The sequence below is a fragment of the Dipodomys merriami genome, unplaced genomic scaffold (assembly GCF_024711535.1).
Source record: "Dipodomys merriami isolate MVZ:Mamm:240054 unplaced genomic scaffold, mDipMer1.0.p SCAF_2, whole genome shotgun sequence".
In the NCBI taxonomy this organism is placed as follows: Eukaryota; Metazoa; Chordata; class Mammalia; order Rodentia; family Heteromyidae; genus Dipodomys; species Dipodomys merriami.
In genome coordinates this window covers 13,045,021-13,066,138 of record NW_027203381.1, presented here as the reverse complement: position 1 = coordinate 13,066,138, position 21,118 = coordinate 13,045,021, and the positions used below count along the sequence as shown (strand labels likewise).

General features: G+C 40.5%; 1 protein-coding gene across 4 annotated transcripts in view; it reads right to left on the bottom strand.

Moving 5' to 3' along the window:
* Txnl1 (thioredoxin like 1) overlaps window positions 1-20,918 on the bottom strand; it is a 32,748-nt gene extending 11,830 nt beyond the window's left edge. The window contains exons 1-4 of one of the 4 annotated variants that reach the window (XM_070029073.1): window positions 20,631-20,918; window positions 17,645-17,741; window positions 14,949-15,122; window positions 599-721 (exon numbers count right to left, since the gene is read on the bottom strand). In XM_070029073.1, coding sequence (XP_069885174.1) covers window positions 599-721; window positions 14,949-15,122; window positions 17,645-17,741; window positions 20,631-20,728 — 492 coding nt within the window. In that variant the 5' untranslated portion in view covers window positions 20,729-20,918. The remainder of the gene's footprint in view (window positions 1-598; window positions 722-14,948; window positions 15,123-17,644; window positions 17,742-20,630) is intronic. The other 3 variants (XM_070029071.1, XM_070029072.1, XM_070029074.1) reach the window with 3 other exon arrangements.
* Window positions 20,919-21,118: the final 200 nt, after the last annotated feature.

Below are 21,118 nucleotides of genomic sequence, written 5' to 3'. Positions count from 1 at the left end.
AAACTGAAAGATGGGAAGCTGGTGGTGGAGTGTGTCATAAACCATGTCACCTGTAGTCATATCTGTGACAGAGTAAAATAAAATTCCATGATCACTTTGGAGGAATTAGCTGCAAGAATGAAAAGGCTCAGTTCAATAAGCAAATCTACATACTGCTACTTTTTTTCCCCACTACTATGTTCAATAATCCATATCACAAACATTTTACAAGCAACAGTTTCAAAGTGATTTAAGTCTCAATAGTCTCTAAGTGATTTAACTGGTCTCATTCCTTTGGTTAGCAAATAAATGTGTTTGGGCTAATCAAAAAAAGAAAAAGGTACAGGAGACAGGTGAGGGATAAAAACAAAGGAGCAAATACTAGTAATGATCCAACTCAGCAGGAAGGAATTCAAACAAAGAGTTCTGTAATTCCCCTTATGTGCCAGGCAGCTCAGTCAGAATAGAACTAAAGTGAGTCTGGATGGCCAAAGGACGGGAGTGAAAGACACTGAATGGTATAATGAAGGAAAAAAAGTGGTTATTTAGGAAAGGATGACATGCCATGAGATGGGAATGTGATAAAGAAATAAAAGCCTTAACTTAATCATTCAATTACCTGTTCATCACAGTCAGATTCTAAGAAAGTCATGTCTTTTCGTAAACAGTTGTCAAATCCATGCTCATCACTTTCATTAAGACATTCACAACCAGCTTTGTTGATAAAAGGCATTAAATCCATCTGAAAAAAATTAAGTGAAGACCTTAGTTAGACACAACATTTGGGCGTGGTATAAATTTGTTTCAAATTTAAATCTGTGGTACTCTTTAGATGAAGCAATTTACAGAAAATGTTTAAAAATAGTTACTGAAAGCTTAATAATGATTTTCCATTTGACTTTCTCACTGTGATTTACTCATAAAACCAAATCTAGGCTTAGGGCACAGAGTAAGTTAAGAGTTAGTTCAGTTACTGGTTCTAGTACTGGCATGTGCATGTGTTCGTGTGTGTGTCAATACCCCTCCCACCCTCACAACACACTAAAAATTTTTTTTAGTCAGGCACTGGTGGTTCAAAGCCAGCCCAGCTAGGAAAGTCTGTGAGACTCTTACTTCCAATTAACCACAAAAAGCTGGAAGTGGAGCTGTGGTTCCAGTGGTAGAGCACTAGCCTTAAGCACAAAAAGCTCAGGGACAGCCTCCAGTCCCTGAGTTCAAGCCTGGGACCAGCACATGTGTACACACACATGCATGCGTGTACACAGCATGCTTTCTTAAAGTAACTGCTTTACAATGGGAATGGGAATAATGCAAATTAAAATGTAAGAGTCAAAGGAATCCTATCTCTCTTATTTTATCGCCATGGACTTTTAAAAATCTACGCAGACAGGTTAAATTTAAGATAAGTAATAGGGCTGAAATGTGGCTTAGTGGTAGAGTGCTTGCCTAGCATGCATGAAACACTGGGTTCAAAGCCTCAGTACCACATAAACAGAAAAGTCCTGAAGTGGCACTGTGGCTCAAGTGGTTGAGTACTGGCCTTGAGCAAAAGAAGGTCAGGGACAGTGCCCAGGCCCTGAGTTCAAGCCTCAGGACTTGCAAAAAAAAAAGAAAAAAAAGAAAAAAAGTAATAAATAAAGAATAAGGACTTATGTGTGTGTGGCAGGGGGAGGAGGGAACAGTACTTGGGGACCTCACATTCACTTAGGTATTTTAGCAAAAGGTACTCTACCACTTGAGCTATGCCTCTTCCAGCTTTTTGTTGTTTAATTGGAAATAAGAGTCTCACAGATTTGTCTGCCCGGGCTGGTTTCAAACCTGTATCCTCAGATTACAGGATGAGTCACTGGTACAAGCAAGTACTTAATATCCAGTATTTACTTCCCATGTCTCTTAAATCCTTTTTAGATCAGTCTCTCAGCCTACAGATTACTTCTACTCTGGATTTCAATGGTTGCTTCCTTCCTTAGATTTGAATCAGCATATGTTTCTCTTTTTATTTTTTTGGGTCCGGTCGTGGGGCCTGAACTCTGGGTCTGGGCGCTGTCCCTCAGCTCTTCAGCTTAAGGCTAGCGTTCTACCACTTGAGCCACAGCACCACTTCTGGCTTTTTGCTTATGTGGTGCTGAAGAATCGAAACCAGGGCCTCATTCATGCGCTCTACCACTGAGCCACTTTCCAGCCCAGGATATGTTTCTTTCTTCTGTTCAACTGTTGAACAGAAGAATACTTCCAACTAAAGACCAAAGAGTTGTGATGGAAGTGTCACATTTATCTTAGCTCTGCCTCTAGTTGTTCTCTATTAAGATTTCATTTAATACTCTGGTAACACATTAAGTTTTGAGTGCCTGTTCCATATCTACATTTTTCTCCTTAGTTCTACTAATATGACAGATTATAAAAACAGTCGTTGCATGCTTGAAATAAATCCCAATTTGTTCATGATAGTATTTTTAATTTTACTACTGAGTTATTAGATTTTATTTAACATGTAAGATTTGTATATAATATAGCTAGGGCCATGGTTCAAGTGGTATAGCACTGTCTAGTAAACATAAGGCCTTGAGTTCAAATCAAGTATTACAAAAGAAAAAAAAAAAAAGCAAAGAAATTTAGAAATTTTCTCTAGTCTTAAGTAGTTGTAGCACTACCCTATTTTTTTTTTTTTTTTGTCGGTTGTGGGGCCTGAACTCTGGGGTCTGGGCACTATCCCTCAGCTCTTCAGCTCAAGGCTAGCGCTCTACCACTTGAGCCACAGCACCACTTCCGGCTTTTTCTGCTGACGTGGTTTGAGGAATGGAACCCAGGGCCTCATGCATGCAAGGCAAGCACTCTACCACTGAGCCACCTTCCCAGCCCCCATTGCTCTATTTTTGAAGATTTTGCAATATTTACTTAGGAAGTCACACAACCTTTAGGAAAGAGTGTTTTGTTTATTTATTCCTCTTTGGTGATGTTCTCCTTATAATGGAGTTGATTTTAGTAAACTGTATCTTTCTAGAAAAGTATTCATTTCATATACTAAGCCAAGAATTGGGTCTGGTTTTTTATTTGTGTGTGTGTGTGTGTCTCTATTGGGGCTTGAAATAAGGGACTTGTTCTGTTCGTGTGTGTGTGTGTGTGTGTGTGTGTGTGTGTGCACACACAGATACTGAGGATTGAACTCAGGGTGTCATATTCTCTCTTGGCTTTCTTGTTTGGGGGGTTCATGCTCTACCACTTGAGCCACATTTCCATTTCTGGCTTTTTGCTAGTTAACTGAAGCCAAGAGTCCCTTAGGTGTGTTGACTTAGGCTGGCTTCAAAGTAGGATCCTCAGATCTCAGCCCCCAAGGAGCTAGGACTGCAGGTATGAATGAGCATCAGTTCCCCGATGGCAAAGAACAGTTTTAAAGTTTACAGGTTAAGTGGTGCTGTGGCTCAACTTGTAGAGAGTTTGCCTGGAGCTGAACAGCTCAGGAGCAGCAACAAGAGTGTTCAAGCCCCATGACCAACTGAAATAAAAAAAAGATTGCTTGTTCCTCTCTTTCACATAAGATCTAGGTTTTCTTTTTAAACTACAGAATACTAATATTATGTTTACAGTTGTAAGACAGTAAACTTTTTATAATGCTAAATAAATATAAAAATGATTATAATTTATTAGGTATTCTGTTAAATTCTTTAAAAGCCAAATATTATATTAAATACTTTTCTCAGAGTGAGACATGATCACAACTGGAAAGGAAGGGGAAATGAGGTCTAAAGAATAAAATTCAACTACAGTAGAACTGTTCTGACCATCATTAATATTTAACTTAAAATGCTAAGCTGAGGGAGAGGCAGAAGATGGCAACGGGGCAGTAGGGAAACGCCACAGCTCTCTCCAACCAAAAAGAGAGTTCGAGTTCCAACGCTTAATCTCCCCAAGAGACCGACAACAACAAAAAGACGAACACTCAGAGAAAAACCAGAGGCGGAGAATAACAAAAAAAGAAAGAGAGGAAAAGAAGAATTTCAGAACAGAGAAAAGCGAAGACCCCTCCCCCAACCTTTACTGGCCACGCGGCAGCGCGTCAAGCCGCCAGCCAGCCAGCCCGGTGGGGGCTGCAGGAGCCCCAGAGACACAGGGGGCCGCTTTCAGATCACCAGGTACCGGTTTGCAGAACAGCGGATCGCCAGGAACAGAGAAACCTACCAGCCGGGAGTCTCCACGAGGATCCCACCCCCACCCCTCACTCTCCACCTGAGCAGAAAGGCTCCATCCCTCCAAAGCCACTGGGCACCAGCAGCATGACAAAGGGACCTGCCAGCAGACCACCCGCCCGATTGCGATTGCTATCGCAACGACCAGGCGGGGCCCCAGAGGCCCCAGAGGTACCACGAAGAAGCTGCCTGAGCGTGGACACTTTTGACCCGACACCTTCGACAGAGGCAGAGACAGAAAAGAATCACACAGAGCCACAACCGCCCAACCCAGCCCGCAACCTGAACTCGGATTGCAACAACAACTGACGACCCACACCACACAGAGACAACCAGCTCCAGGGTGAGTACCCCACAGGGGAAGTGTATCCCTCAAGGGAGACCAGAGCTGGAGGGAATCCCCAGACCCTGACCTAGACTCCCTACCCCAACACCCGGACCACAGGACCCACTAAAACTGGGAACTGTTTGAGAGCTCCACCAGCCCGTGGAGCACACTCAGCTGGCCAGGCTAGAGCAAGAGCGCCCCTGGAAGGGAGCTTAAATGCCCAAGCCAGGAACAGCACCCCTGGGTCAAGACTACCAACAGTAGAAGAAATTTGAACTGTGTCCCCCAGGCTGTATAACCTAGGTGGTATACACATCAGCACAGGCCTAACGAGTGCGCTCCAGGCTGCATAACCTAGGTGGTATACACATCAACACAGGCCTAACAAGCGCGCTCCAGGCTGGGGCCGGAACCAGGCCCGGGGATCCGGCGCCTGAACAACACAACCAACTCCTCCCAACTGAAGTAAAAAGCTGAGCATACGCCTCAACAGAGGGGAGAAAACCAGGAAACAACCCTCCCCGGGAAGCACGCCTGTGACAACAAAAGACCTGGAGGCCCAGGACAAGAGAAGCCCAAACCCCACCAAAACTCAACCCATATACCCTAGACTGGGAATTGGGCAACACAGGCTGCCAGCACCTGATAGTAAGCAGGAGCTCAGACTGTTAAGGCGGCTCAGCAATAGAGTGATAGTCTTGGATGTATGAGGCCCTGGATCTGATTCCTCAGCATCACAAAAGCAAAAAGGGTCAGAAGTGGTGCTGTGGCTCAAACGGTAGGGTGCCAGCCTTGAGCTGAAAAGCTGAGGGACAGCACCCAAACCTAGAGTTCAAGCCCACAACCAGCCCAAAACAAACAAACAAAAACACATCAGGAGTCCATAGCAGACTCCAGTATTTGGGAGAGTGCATCCAGAGCATCTGTTCTTCACAAGAGCACCCGTAGGAGCAAACACAAGCAGTCTAGGCTGCTCAACCCTTCCAAAGGCGAGAACTGCCAGCAATCTACAGCAGAGAACTGAGAATCCTAAGTAAGTCAGAATAGCAGCTGGAAATATGCTCCCAACAGAACCCAGATCAGGCACAGACTCTCTCTATCAATACAGAATCAGCAACCAAGCAAAGACAGACACACCAAAACAAAATTGAAGAGCAGTCTCCTGAACCTCCATGCGAAAATCACAGAGAAAAATCACAAGGTTTACCACCACCCAGGACAGCAAGCTCACCTCAAAAGCCAGCAGCCACGCAGGGGAGAGCCCCAGTGGGAGCAAAGCAGGAATGGAAGACAAAAGCTACATCCAAGGGTTGCTAGAGGCAATGACTCAAGAAATAAAGCGAGAAATTGATCAGAAATTGAAAGAGCACAAGGATGAACTATCCAAAGAGATACAGGGTATCAAACAAGAGATGCATGCAAAAATAGAAGGTGCACAAACCTCAGTAAGAAGTGAGATAAACGCCAAATTAGAGGTAGTGCATACCTCATTGAGAGGTGAGATCAGTACTCTGAGAACCAACATTGAATCCATAAAGGGATCCATTTCCTCCATGCAAACCACAATAGAAGCCACTGTCAACAGAGTGAATGAAATGGAAGGTAGAGTGTCAGATACAGAAGACAGAATACACCAACTGGACCAAAAAGTGACAGATATGGAAAAATCACTCAAATTAAACCAAAGGGAAATTCAAGAGCAAGCAGATAATGCTAAAAAATTTAACCTTCGCATAATTGGAGTGGACGAAGGTGAGGAATTCCAGAGCAAGGGAATGCAACACCTATTTAACAATATAATCAATGAAAATTTTCCCCACCTCAAAAACGACCATCTTAACTACATCACAAAAGCTTATCGAACACCCAACAAGCAAGACCCCAGGAGAAACACTTCTAGACACATTATAGTAAAAATGATAGATCTGAATAATAAGGAAACAATCCTGCATGCAGCAAAAATGAAGAAGGAGCTATACTACAACGGGAAAAAAATAAGAATCACTGCAGATCTCTCCACACAAACAATGAATGCAAGAAAAGCCTGGGAAAGCACCATACGAGCCCTGAGAGCCAGTAACTGCCAACCCAGACTGATCTACCCGGCAAAGCTAGCATTCACATTCGATGGAGAACTGAAAACTTTTAATAGCAAAGAAAAACTAAATGAATACATAAACATTAAGCCGGCATTACAAAGAATTCTAAGAGGGGGGACACAACCTGAAGAAAGCAACCAGGAACTGGGGCCTGCCCCAAACAGGTGTTACTCAAAGTCTAACTGAGCAAGCACAGGAGGAAAGGAAAGAAGAAAAACTTAGGAAAACGGAATGGCAGGGACAACAATGCATCTCTCTATACTTTCTCTTAATATAAATGGGCTGAATTCGCCAATTAAAAGAAAACGAACTGAGGACTGGATCAGAAAACAAGACCCATCCATCTGTTGCCTTCAGGAGACCCACCTCTCAGCCAAACATACAAACAAACTCAGAGTGAAGGGGTGGAAAAGGATTTACCAATCAAACGCCCCCAGTAAGAAAGCAGGTGTAGCTATCCTGATATCTGACAAAATAAACTTTTCATTAAAATCAGTACAGAAAGACAAGGACGGACACTACATATTAATAAAGGGAACAATCCAAGAGGAGGATATAACCATCATCAACTTATATGCCCCAAATATTGGTGCACCCAGAGATGTCAAACAAATACTCTCAAACTTACAGAATAAAATAGATCCCAATACGATAATACTAGGAGACTTTAACACACCACTCTCACCAAAGGACAGGTCTACCAACCAGAGGATTGGCAAAGAAGCTACCGAATTAAGAGAGGCCATACTTCAAGCGAAATTAACTGACATCTACCGAGTATTTCACCCTAAAACAACACAGTACACATTCTTCTCAGCAGCTCACGGAACTTTCTCCAAAATAGACCATATCATAGTTCATGCAAGGAACTTAAGCAAATACAAAGGGATCGACATAATCCCCTGTATCCTATCTGACCACAGTGGAATCAAGCTAGCTCTCAATAACAAAGCATACCGCAGAAATTTCTCTTATACATGGAAATTGAACAGCACACTCCTTAACAATGCCTGGATAACAGAAGAGATCAGAGAAGAAATAAAGCATTTCCTACAATTCAATGAAAATGAAAACACCTCACAAAGAAACTTGTGGGACACAGCAAAAGCAGTCCTGAGGGGCAAATTTATTGCCCTCAGTGCCCACATCAAGAGAATGGAGACAGACCAAGTAAATAATCTCATGTTGCATTTAAAACAGCTAGAAAAACAAGAAAAAAATGGGACCTAAAGCTACTAGAAGAAGCCAGATAACCAAATTAAAAGCAGAGATTAACCAATTAGAAAATCAGAAAACCATAACCAAAATAAACCAAACAAAAAGCTGGTTCTTTGAAAAAATAAACAAAATTGATGGCCCATTGGCTAGATTAATTAAAAAAAGAAGAGAGGAAACCCATATTAATAGGATTAGGGATGCCACGGGAAACATCACAACACGTACCCAAGATATCCAAACAATTCTAACAGACTACTTTCAAAAGCTATACTCTCTAAAGGAAGAAAATCGGGCAGAAATGGATGCATTTTTAGAGAAATACAAGTTGCCCAAACTGAGCAAAGAAGAAGTTAACCATTTAAATAAGCCAATATCCTATAATGAGATACAGGAAGCTATCAAAAGTCTTCCAACAAAAAAAGCCCAGGACCAGATGGATTCACAGCAGAATTCTATAAGACCTTTAAACAAGAACTAATACCCATACTCCTCAAGCTCTTCAGAGAAACAGAGAAGGAAGGAGCTATCCCAAACTCATTCTACGAAGCCAATATCACACTCATCCCCAAACCAGGCAAAGACCCAACCAAAAAGGAGAATTACAGGCCAATCTCCTTGATGAACACAGATGCAAAGATCCTTAACAAGATTCTAGCTAACAGAATCCAGAAACATATAAAAAAAATAATTCACTATGACCAGGTAGGCTTCATCCCAGAGACACAGGGATGGTTTAACATACGTAAGTCAATAAATGTAATCCAACATATCAACAGAGCCAAGGTCAAGAATCACATGATTATCGCCACAGATGCAGAAAAGGCCTTTGACAAAATTCAACATTCATTCTGCTAAAAGCTCTGGAGAAAATAGGAATAGAAGGAACATTTCTAAAAACAATAAAAGCCATTTATGACAGACCAATAGCCAATATTATACTTAATGGGGAAAAGCTACAACCAATTCTCCTAAAATCAGGAACAAGGCAAGGATGCCCACTGTCTCCACTCCTCTTCAATATAGTCCTAGAACCCTTAGCCAGGGCAATAAGGCAAGAAAAAGACATTAAAGGGATCCGCATAGGGAAAGAAGAAGTTAAACTATCCCTTTTTGCAGACGACATGATACTATACCTCCACGATCCCAAAAACTCCATCCCCAAACTCTTAGAAATCATAAATCACTTCGGCAAAATAGCAGGATACAAAATAAACCCACAAAAATCAGTTGCCTTCCTATACACTGATAATGTACAGGAAGAGAGGGAAATAAAGGGAGCAACCCCATTCACAATAACCTCCCGAAAAATAAAATATTTAGGAATTAACCTAACCAAAGATGTAAAAGAACTATTTAATGAGAACTATAAAAAGTTAAAGAAAGAAATTGCAGAAGACACTAGGAAATGGAAAGACCTCCCATGCTCCTGGATAGGCCGACTTAATATAGTAAAGATGGTAATACTTCCAAAACTAATATACAAATTCAACGCAATTCCTATTAAAATCCCAATGACGTACATCACTGAAATACAGAAAACAGTCCAAAAATTCATATGGAACAACAAAAGACCTAGAATAGCCAAAACAATTCTAGGGGATAAAGACAATATGGGAGGGCTATCCATGCCGAACTTCAAACTCTACTACAGAGCTATAATAACAAAGACAGCATGGTATTGGCACAAAAACAGACCCGAAGACCAATGGAACAGAATAGAAGATCCAGAAATAAATCCACAGGCCTACAGCCAGCTGATATTCGACAAAGGAGCCAAAGACATACAATGGAAGAAACACAGCCTTTTCAACCGCTGGTGCTGGGAAAACTGGGCAGCCACATGCAGAAAACTAAAAGTGGACCCCAGCCTAACACCATGCACCAACATCAACTCAAAATGGATGAAAGACCTTAACATTAAACCTGAATCTCTGAAACTACTGCAGGACAGAGTAGGAGAGACACTTGAACTAATAGGCACAGGAAGGAACTTCCTGAACAGAGTCCCAGGGTCACAACAAGTTGGAGAGAGACTCGACAAATGGGACTACCTTAAAATAAAAAGCTTCTGCACAGATAAAGCTATCACAACCAAGCTAGAAAGACAACCAACTAATTGGGAAAAAATATTTACCAGCAATATATCAGACATGGGGTTAACATCCTGTATATACAGGGAACTCAAGAAACTAATCCCTCCCAAACCTAACAAACCAATTACTAAATGGGCAAGGGAACTAAAGAGGGACTTCTCAAATGAAGAAATAAAAATGGCAAAGAAACACATGAGGAAATGTTCATCATCCCTGGTGGTGAAGGAAATACAAATAAAGACAACCCTGAGATACCACCTTACCCCATTCAGAATGTCCCACATCCACAAATCAGCCAACGACAAATGCTGGAGGGGACGCGGAGAAAGAGGAACCCTATTACACTGCTGGTGGGAATGTACACTTACACAACCACTTTGGAAAGCAGTCTGGAGGGTCCTTAGAAAGCTAAAGATTGACCTCCCTTACGACCCAGTCATACCACTTCTAGGCGTCTACCCTGAACAACAGGAACCAATATACAAGGACACGTGCACCTCCATGTCTATTGCAGCACTGTTCGCAATAGCTAGGATATGGAAACAACCCAGATGCCCCACCACAGATGAATGGATCCAAAAATTGTGGTATCTATACACAATGGAATATTAAGCAGCCATTAGAAATGACAAAATAATGGCATTTGCAGGGAAATGGATGGAGCTAGAAGGAATCATGTTGAGCGAGGTAAGCCAAGAACGAAGAGACAAACAGTACATGGTCTCCCTGATAAGTGGATGCTAAATCCAAAATGTTAGGTGATATGACAAAACTAACAGGACTTAAGAAACAAAGAACTCCCACTCATCTGGTTGAACCACTACCAAATATCCCCATGCTGCTGATCACATATATGGTTTATAACATGTGAGCACCATTATATATTACAGACTGTGATAGACAATTTCCTCCAGGACAGTTAGAATGAACTTGTGACTTTAAATGAGCATCATTATTCCACAATACTGTGAATTTCCAGAAATTATGTAATCACTTAATCACAATCAAAAAAAAAAAAAAAAAAGAACCTCGGGGAAGGGAGGGAGGGAGGGGATGGTAGGGGGAAAATGATGGAGGGGGTAACAATGTTCAAGAGGAAGTGTACTCATTACCTCACTCATGTAACTGTAACCCTCTGTATAGTATCTTTACAATAAAAAAATAAAATAAAATAAAAGCTAAAAAAAAAGAAAGGCTAAGCTGAGCAAAATCTTAAAATTTTTTTTTTGTTGGTCGTGGGGCTTGAACTCTGGGCTTGGGCGCTGTCCCTGCACTCTACCACTTAAGCCACAGCGCCACTTCCAGTTTTCTAGTGGTTTATTGGAGGGTAAGAGTCTCATGGACTTTCCTGCCTGGGCTGGCTTTGAACCATGATCCTCAGATCTCAGGCTCCTGAATAGCTAGGATTACAGGCATGAGCCACCAGCATCTGGTTTCTTAAAAGGTTTTTAAATGTTAGTATCATCTATGTTTACCTATAAAAAAATGAAGACATCATAATATTTCCAATGCCCTAATGATATAACTTAGCTAAATGGGAGAGGTCTTTTAAAAAAAAACCAACTTCTGATTTACTGTGAGCACATCAAAAGCCACATTTAGGGGCTGGAAAAGTGGCTCAGTGGCAGAGTGCTTGCCTTGCATGCATGAGGCCCTGGGTTCGATTCCTCAGCACCAGATAAGCAAAAAAAGCCAGAAGTGGGGCTGTGGCTCAAGTGGTAGAGTGTAGCCTTGAGCTGAAGAGCTGAGGGACAGTGCCCAGGTCCAGATTTCAGGCCCCATGACTGGCAAAAAAAGAAAAAAAAAAAAAAGAAAAAAAAGCCACATTTAAACAGCTGCATTAAAGTGTTGTGTTATACTTCACTGGGACAAACTGTCATTACATTGTATATATGATAGAACTGAAAATTTATATATTCTGAAATATGCACTAAGAAATGTACCATTACCACTATAATCAACTTAGTCTACTAGATAGTCTATTCTTGAGCTGCCCAATATGACAGTTACATGTGGCAATTTAAAACTAAATTAAAATTAACAAAATTATATAAAATTAAAAATTAAGTTTCTTGGGGCTGGGAAGGTGGCTCAGTGGTAGAGTGCTTGCCTTGCATGAGGCCCTGGGTTCGATTCCTCAGCACCACATAAGCAGAAAAAGCCAGAAGTGGTATTGTGGCTCAAGGGGTAGAGCACAAGCCTTGAGCTGAATAGCTGAGGGACAGTGCCCAGGCCCAGAGTTCAGGCCTCATGACCGACTCCACCCCCCAAAAAAAAATATTGTTTCCTCAGTTGTACTAGTCACACAGTGAATATTCAATAGACATATGTTTAGTGATTATCATATTGGACTAATGCTAATTTAGACTTTAAGATTCTAAACATGAGAAAAATCTGACAAATGCAATTCATAATCCTTAATTTTAACACTAGATTGGATAAAAGCAACTGTAAAAGACATTTTAGGATATTTGAACATAAGAGGTTAAAAAGATATTTTATCCGTATTAATGTCTTAGGAGTGATAACAATATCCTTGTTATGTAGAATATTCCTATCCTTAGGATTTGTATGTTAAAATGCTTAGAGAGGAACCATTAATTTGTCTATGACTGACTTGTAAATTATGCTGCAAAAAATAAAAGTGGATAGTAAGGTAAAGCAAAAATAGCAAAATATACATAAATGACAACGAGGTGAAAGGCAAACATGGTCTGTTGTACTATTCTAAACACTTCAACAAGTAAGTTAAACCCTTTTTTGTAGGAGAAAAAAATTCAATGGACATCTAAGTTACAAAAATGTTTCTACATTTTTGATTGCCTACTTATAATTTAAGTTAGAGCTGTATAAAAATTTGACTTCAGGACTGGGAATGTGGCTTAGTGGTAGAGTGCTTGTATAGTCTAGCATGCATGAAGCCCTAGGTTCAATTCCTCAGTAGCACATAAACAGAAAAAGCTGGAAGTGGTGCTCTGGCTCAGGTGGAAGAGTCTAGTCTTGAGCAAATGAAGCTCAGGGACAATGCCCAGGCCCTGAGCCTGAGTTCAAGCCCCAGGACTGGCAGAGAAAAAAAAACAACAACTTCATTCTGAGGAATGAAATAAACTTATATGTCCAAATCTATAGATTAAGAGGTCCAAGAATAATAAAATACACTAATACACCTAAAGAGTTAGAACACAAGCCAATGCAAGTTGGGATTCAAGAGTGCATAGCATTCAAATTCTGGAAAGGAAAACTTAGTTGAGAAGGCATGAATGGAGCTGAGGCCACACTACCTGTGACTTATTCTAGCAAACATAGAAGAGACACACATTTTAAGTTTTTCCAAGCTTTAAAAACTTTCTTTGGGAGAGAGAGGGGTTCATTACTGGTGACTGAACTTAAGGCCCAGTTCTTCTGCTTTTAGTTTTTCAGATAGAATCTCAATCTTTTTGTCCCAGTTAATGCTCAAGCAGCTATGGACACATCATTGTGTCCAACTAGTTAATTTATGATCAGGCTGACCTTGAACCATGAACTCCTTCCCATGTATCTTGGATTACAAGACTGTGCATGGGGCTATAACAAACCCCTTAAAAAAATGTTGTAAAACCTAAAACTCCTTGCATTCACTCAAAAAATTTTCTATAGCTGATTAATAATCTATTAAGATTCTTAACCACTGACTATTGTACACAGATACTTTGTGATACCTCAATGTCTCCAAAGAGACATAGCTATTTCTTTTTTAAATTAAAGTGAATTAAAATTGTTCAATCCTATACACTTTGAAAAATTCTTCATACCCTCTTATTCAGACTCATCATATAAAGGGCTTAAAAACAACAGGATTTCTTAATCAATGAGTGTAAACATCATGATAGAAATTATTCCAAGAAATCTCCAATTTCACAAAAATTCTTCAATTTATTTTTGCAACAGTTATTTACATCTACAATAGCTTATAACTGCAATTGCTACTAAAAAGGCTGAGGATGGTGGTCCAAAGCCAGCTCAGCCAGGAAAATCTGCTACCTCCAATTAACCACCAAAGCCAAAAGTGGAGTTGTGGCTTAAGTGGCAGATGCTAGCCTTGAGCAAAAGAGCTCAGGGACAGTGTCCAAGCATCTAGTACAAGCCCCAGGACTGGCACCCAAAAAAAGGCTTTCATTCACTTACTCTTATATTCCCCATTATGTTTCTATTTGTGCTATCAGAACAGTAATAAACTTGGGATCACATTACCAGTTTTAAACTTTAATATTCTATTAACATCCAAATAATCAAGTTCCAGAAAACGGGAAATATGTTTAAAAAATTAAAAAAGCTATAGGAAGTGACAACAAAGAAAGCACAGAATATAAGGTGGTTATATTAAAATTCACAGGTCATGCTGGACACATCCACAACCCCAGCAATTCAGGAAGCAGGGACCAGGAAGGAAGTAGATTCAAGCTAGCATGGGCAAAAGTGAGATTTTTCCACTCCCTACCCCCGCCATCTCATCAAACAAGTTTGGTCAGGATAGTTTGTGTCTGTAATACAAAGGAGACATCTGGGCAAAGGGATGGCCCTGGGCAAAAAAATGCGAGACTCTATCTGAAAAAGAACAAAAAGGGTTAGCAGCTTGGCAGCTTGACTTGAGTAGTACAACACCTATCCACTAGCATGAAGCACTAAGTTCAAGTACATTTAAAAAAAAAAAAAGACTCTTAAGTTATTTGCCATAATTGTCCAAAAATAGGACATGTCCAAAAGTAGGACATTTTGCAATGCACATTTCCTACTCTTTGGGAAAACACAGCATTAGTATTTGGCTATTTGATACTTCAGAAAGTAGATTTTTAAAACAAATGACAAATTTTAGCAAGAAAAATTTAGGAAGAAAATGGCTCATCACATGGTTAACTTAAGATTATAGTAAACACACAGCCAAACCTCAACAGTCAACTTTAATTTGAAGGTTCTTCCCTGAAAGTATTCTCAATTAGTAAAAGAAACAACAGTAATTTCATTCCAAACAAAGAACAACTATATTATGATTTCTCTTTTGTGTACATACATAGCCTTTTGGAATATCTGCATCCTCATTGCTCCCAGGGTCATTTTCTAAGTGCTGCTTGATTTTTTCTTCTAATCCCACAGCATCTGCTCCTTGATACTGATCAATTCTCACTTTGTTTCGAAAAAACAAAAATGTAGGTGTTGCTGATATATTGTTGGTGGCAGCTGTTCCCTAGAATTGAAAATTAGTGTTAAGAATTAAAACAAATTTTAGACTTTGAATTTTTACTCTACACCTTTATGAACATTATATACCATAGTATAAACTAAAAACATGTTATACAATGTACTTTTGCTTGTATTTAAGACAAACTAGACCTAAGAGTGACAATTGGGGTACAATTACATTACCCTTCGACCCACAATGTAGAACAAGTTCTACTTGTTTGCTTTTTTCCAATCAGTTTTACTGTTAATACTTTACCCAACAGAAAATTAACTTGCAATATAGAAATTATGCTGAATATCAGACAGTTTTCTCAAATTATATAAAGTGTATTGTCCCAAACAAATTACTGATGCTAGGAAAAAAGTACACATACAAAAAACAAGTCAACCTACACATGAAAAAGAGGCAATAATTTAAACACTGCAACCCTCGTCCAATTTCTACTTTTACAGAAAAGACTGGCTGGCCATCAAACACAACTATTTTTTAAAAAAATTCTGACTTAGCATGCTGATTTTATACTGAATGGAATTTAACTTACAACAGACAGCAAGTAAAATAGTTCAAACATTTCATGACAAGTATTTAAAAAAATTAGAACCAGAAAAGGAATTCTGTCAATTGAAGAAAAAGGCATTGCTATATGAATTGAAGAAAAAGGCATAAAGATAACCTAAAGATGCCTTCTCTAAGCTTTATAAATAACTGATTAAAACAGTGCTGTCCAAAAAAGATAACACAAAACACAAGTATGAGTTATATAATATTAACTGAAGTTTTCTAGAGCCCATAAAAAAGAAGCAAAAGTAAATAAAAATCAATACTAATATACATTATAGTGAGCCTGATAAAAGTATTTATAACATAACCAGAGATAACATATTTTATATTATTTATAAATGTATAAATATCTAGAGTACATTCACATTTTCTAAGCATATCAGTCTGGATTTGCTACATTTAAAGTGCTCAAGAGTTGGGAATGTGGCTTAGTGATAGAGTGATGCTTGCCTAGCATGCATGAAGCCGAGTTTAATTCCTTAATAACACATAAACAGAAAAAGCAGAAGTGGTGCTATGGTTCAAGTGGTAGAGAGCTAGCCTTGATCAAAAGAAGCTCAGGGACAGTGCCCAAGCCCTGAGTTCAAGCCCCAGGATTGGCCAAAAATAAAGTGCTCAAAAACTACATGTTAAACAGATCCCAAAAGCCCATGCCAGACACTGGTGGCTCATGCTTGTAATACTATTCAGGAGTTGAGATCTGAGGACAGCAGTTCAAAACCAGCCTGGGAAGGAAAGTCCATAAGACTCTTCTCTCCAATTAACCACTAGAACACCAGAAATGGTACTGTAGCTCAAAGTAGTATAGCCCTAACCTTGAGTGAAAAAGCTCATAGACAGTGTCAAGGCCCTGAGTTAAAGATGCACAACTGACAAACAACAACGACAACGACAACAACAAAACTCATGCTTGCAATCCTAGCTAATCAAGAAGCTGAAATCTAAAAATTATATTAAGTGGGGCTGGGAAGGTTGCTCAGTGGTAGAGTGCTTGCCTTGCATGCATGAGGCCCTGGGTTCAATTCCTCAATACCACATAAGCCAAAAGAAAAAAGCTGGAAGTGGCGCTGTGGCTCAAGTGGTAGAGTGCTAGCCTTGACCTAAAGAGCCCAGACCCAGAGTTCAGGCCCCAAGACTGGACTCCCCCCCCCCCCAAAAAAAAATTATATTAAGTAAAGCCAGACCCAGAGAAACAAAGGTTGCCTAATTTTCATCATTTGTGGTAGATAGAATGTACCTAATAAATCTATAAGTAAATACACTGGGTGGTACCCAAGTGGTTATAAATGAATTAACTGAAGTATTATAATAGACTCCAATTAACCAGCTAAAAGATGTTGGAGTTATGGCTCAAGTGATAGAGCACTAGCCTTAAGAGAAAAAGGCAAAGGAGAGCATGAGGCTCTGAGTTCATAGTACTGGTGTACATACACATGTATATATACACATGCACACAGACAAACAAAAACTCTGTTACAGGACTAGTCAACTAAATCACTAGGGTGATTTACTTACAAACATCACCAGGGTAATTTACCCACAACACTGGTTCAATCAACATTTTAAAGTTTCTGCTGAGTATGTTACATTGACAGAATACAAACTAATCAATTCAAATTAAACCATCGCAAGAATTTCCTATCACAACTTTAAAACTCAACGACTGTCTCACAAACAGAAGAATGATTCTAGATTACTAAAAGAAAAGCAAAGCTTATAAAATATACAAATGCAAAATAACCTATTAGTTTACCATTACAGGTATTTTACATCAAAGAAGCATTTATATAAACTTGAAATAGTAATGTGCTACCTTTCCTAACTAATGTAACCGAAATGACAGTTTTAAGTCACAACATTTTCCTGTCTTCTAAGGAATATATATTATATATAAATGAAGAATGATCTTAAAGCTGGTCTTTAAACTGTTTCTAGAATAAAAGAAAAGGATACCTCTGTCTTACCTGACACTGATGTACATCTACTTCCAAGAAAACAGCCTGTGGATACTTATTGCTCATGGAACTGAATGCTGGGGCAATCCTCAAACATGGTCCACACCTGTAAGAAAGGGAAAGATACTTAGAAAAGACCAAAGACTGTATTAATTATAATCTAAAAGCAGTTGTCAATTGTAGCATGAAACAAAATTGATACTTTTAGTCTTCAACTGGTTTGGTACATTTTTGTCAATACTATATTGCTGAGCACAAATACTGTATCAGATCTAACATTGCTGTCTTTAAGGTTTACTCTCATGGAAAGAAACTGAAGAAAGCCAAAGGAACATACTATGCTTATGAATGAGAGAAAACAGTGCTACTAAGACACAAATTCTCCTCAACTTAGTTATAAAAAGTTTTCTTGCAGAAATTAGCAAATTTAGTATTTAAAGTTTACAAATGCAAAAGACAGCCCAATGCCAGGTACCAGTAGCTCCCACCTGTAATCCTAAGTTACTCATGAGGCTGAGATATAAGGACTCATATGAGATATGAATCCAGCCAAGAAAGTCTGTGAAACTCTTATCTCCAATTAAGCACCAAAAGCCACAAGTGGAGCTGTGGCCTAAGTGGTAGAATGCCAGCACTGAGTGAAAAAGCTAAGAGACAGAACACAGGCTAACTGGAAAAGTGAGGATGAATTGTTTAATTATTCTATCTTGAATAATGAAAAAGTTCTAGGAAACAATGGTCATAATAGCACAACGTTGTGAAGGTACACTGAACTGTACTTTTTAAGATTGCTAAAATGACAATGGTGTGGTAGGGCACCCTTGAATCCTGGTTCTTCAGAAGGCTGACTGAGGAGGATTAGGAATGAGTTCAAGGCCAGCCAATGATCATTTGGGTTGTATATCTCATAGTATTTTATTTTTAAGCAAATCACCACTAAGCCCACTGAAGATCCTTAAAGAAGAAACCAATGTACACAGTTTTAGTAAAATTAATTTAGACTAAAGGCAGATAAAACACATAAACTGAGAATAAAGCTTAAAATAAGGTTGGCAAGGAAATGAAGTGCTCCAGAAAGTATGCCCTGAGCCTAAAATGAGATGACATTAATGCTGATCGAAGGTTTCTGACACAATTTTACTGGATACAGTTGTCTAGGCATCTAATAGAGCAGTATTCAGAAATCTAGGTTACACTGACAATGAGTTCAAACAGGAATCCACTAATTGTCAACATGTGAAAGGAAGTTTAAAGGTAAATAAAACCTTGTTAGATCTATAAATGTAATCTAAACATTTTAAACTAAAAGTGCTCTCTATATATTCATACATTTGTCTTCAGTTTTTACCCCCTAAAATACCATTTTTATTCCATTAATAGTTCTTTACCAATCAGTCTACAATTACACATAAGCAACACATACTAATAACTCTTTAGTGGGGTTTCTCCACTCATTTCACTCCAATGGTAATTATTATTCTATCATCTTTTGCTCTTATATGGTAAATGAAGAGAAATACGACTGAAGTGCAACACTGTAAAAGCTCTAACTGACCAGAATTAGAAAAATGAGCTAACAGTGAAACTGCTTGTTGAAACATTGCTTCTCTTTTTCCTGTGCCTTCGACATTCAACAAATGTGTTGATAATCCTCTATTAGTAAGGTTAATAGCATTACAAAATTGTTAAAGGCAAAGCCACATTTACAGAATTCTGATATTCCTTTTAGACATGTCTTGATGTAAATGAAATCCAGTTAGTAAGTGTTAAGATCACATATCAAATGGACACTCTATTCCACTCTCTTAAATCCAATGAATTGAATTCAATTCTGGTCCCAAAATACAGTATTAATTTGTCATCATCTCTGCCTTCGTCCCTCCATTCCCTATGTAATTGTAACTAATCATAACGTTACCACTTACATACTCCACATGCATTGTACCAAGTGTTTTTAATTTTTTTTTTTTGGTGTGACACTAAAAAAATATTACCTTACATTTATACAACTACTTGGACGTCGAAACACATTACTTCATAAACAGTGATAAACCGAAGCCGACTGGTCCCAGTTAGTATTGTGTAAATACTGCCAGAGGATCAAGGCAGGCCCTCTGAAACTTCTAACTGGGAACTGACATATACAAGGGAAATCTTTAAGTGAGCACTGGCTCAATCTTTGTTCTCAATGCCTAATTCTAACAGTCATCCCTTCCAACCCCCCACCCCCCCAAAAAAAAATCAATACAAGCCAGTGTAAGACAGTCACCAGCTCCGTGACTTCGAATTTTTTTTGCGCTTAAACCCAAAGCAACATTTGCCCAAGAACCCTGTCCATACAATCTGGCCGAACTGAGGTCCAGCCCACCTGTCTATCTGTAATACGTAAACACTGTAGCTTGTACGAGTACACATGGAGCCTATGGCACCATAAACAAACCAAAAAAAACATTAAAAAACAAAAACAAAAAGCAAAACCTCGACTCAACATCAACTTAATTCAAAATGCATGAGCCGGGCTTCGGAACTACCCCCTACTCAGATAAGTCTAACAAATCAGTCTTGTAAAGGCTTATACAGAAACGCAGGGGGTGAAAAGTATCGAAGTGTCCGGAAACGTAAGCTTGGAGTTGTTAACACGCGAGTGACAGCTCGGGACTGGCGCACTGGTGCAGGCTGTGGGAGGAGCTGGACGCGCCGCCGGCCGCCCCCCACCACAGGAATACAGGAACGGGGCTCCTCCGAGGTGGGGCAGGGGTCGGGCCTGGCTTCCGGGGGCTCCGGGGCAGCCCCGGTGCAGAAACGGAGGCTCCTACCCCGCACCCGCGGCCTACTCCCGGCCGCGGCCTGGGGCGCCGGCCACCACCGGACACTCCGCAGAAGGCGGCGGGGGAGCGGGGGCCCGCCCCCCGCGAAGCAGCATTAAGAAAGAGCCCGGACTGACAGCAAGGCCCGCGGCCCGCACGTCCGCCGGACCCGGGCCGGACGGCCTCACCCTCTCATGGTGAACTTGACCACCGCGAGTCTGGAGCCCGCGCCGCTCAGCTCCGGCTGGAAATCCGGATCGCTTCCGACCGGCTTCACTCCCACCATCCTCACAGAGAGCCCGGCAGGGCGGCCGCGGCGCCTACGGCTTCGAAACTGAAGGGGAAGAAAGCTCGGAAGAGGAAAGGGAGAGGCTCGGGAAGGCCGAGGCCTGGGCCGGAGACGCGGCGACCGTGGCGCCTGTTCCCGGGGATCACAGTGCCGAGTCACGCCAGGGAGCGGAGCGGCCGAGGGGGCGGGGACGGAAGGGGGAGGGGCGGGATGCGGCGCGGGAAGGCGTGAGGCGCGCACCCAGCAGCCACCGCGCCGCAGGGCGGCCGGCGCTACGCCTTTTGACGTCATTTCCGTGCTGTCGGTTTTGAAGCCCATGGCCCAATCAAAAAGACGCAAAATGTGACTGGGAGGGCCTTACGCAGCCGTATGGCGCAGGCGCAGATT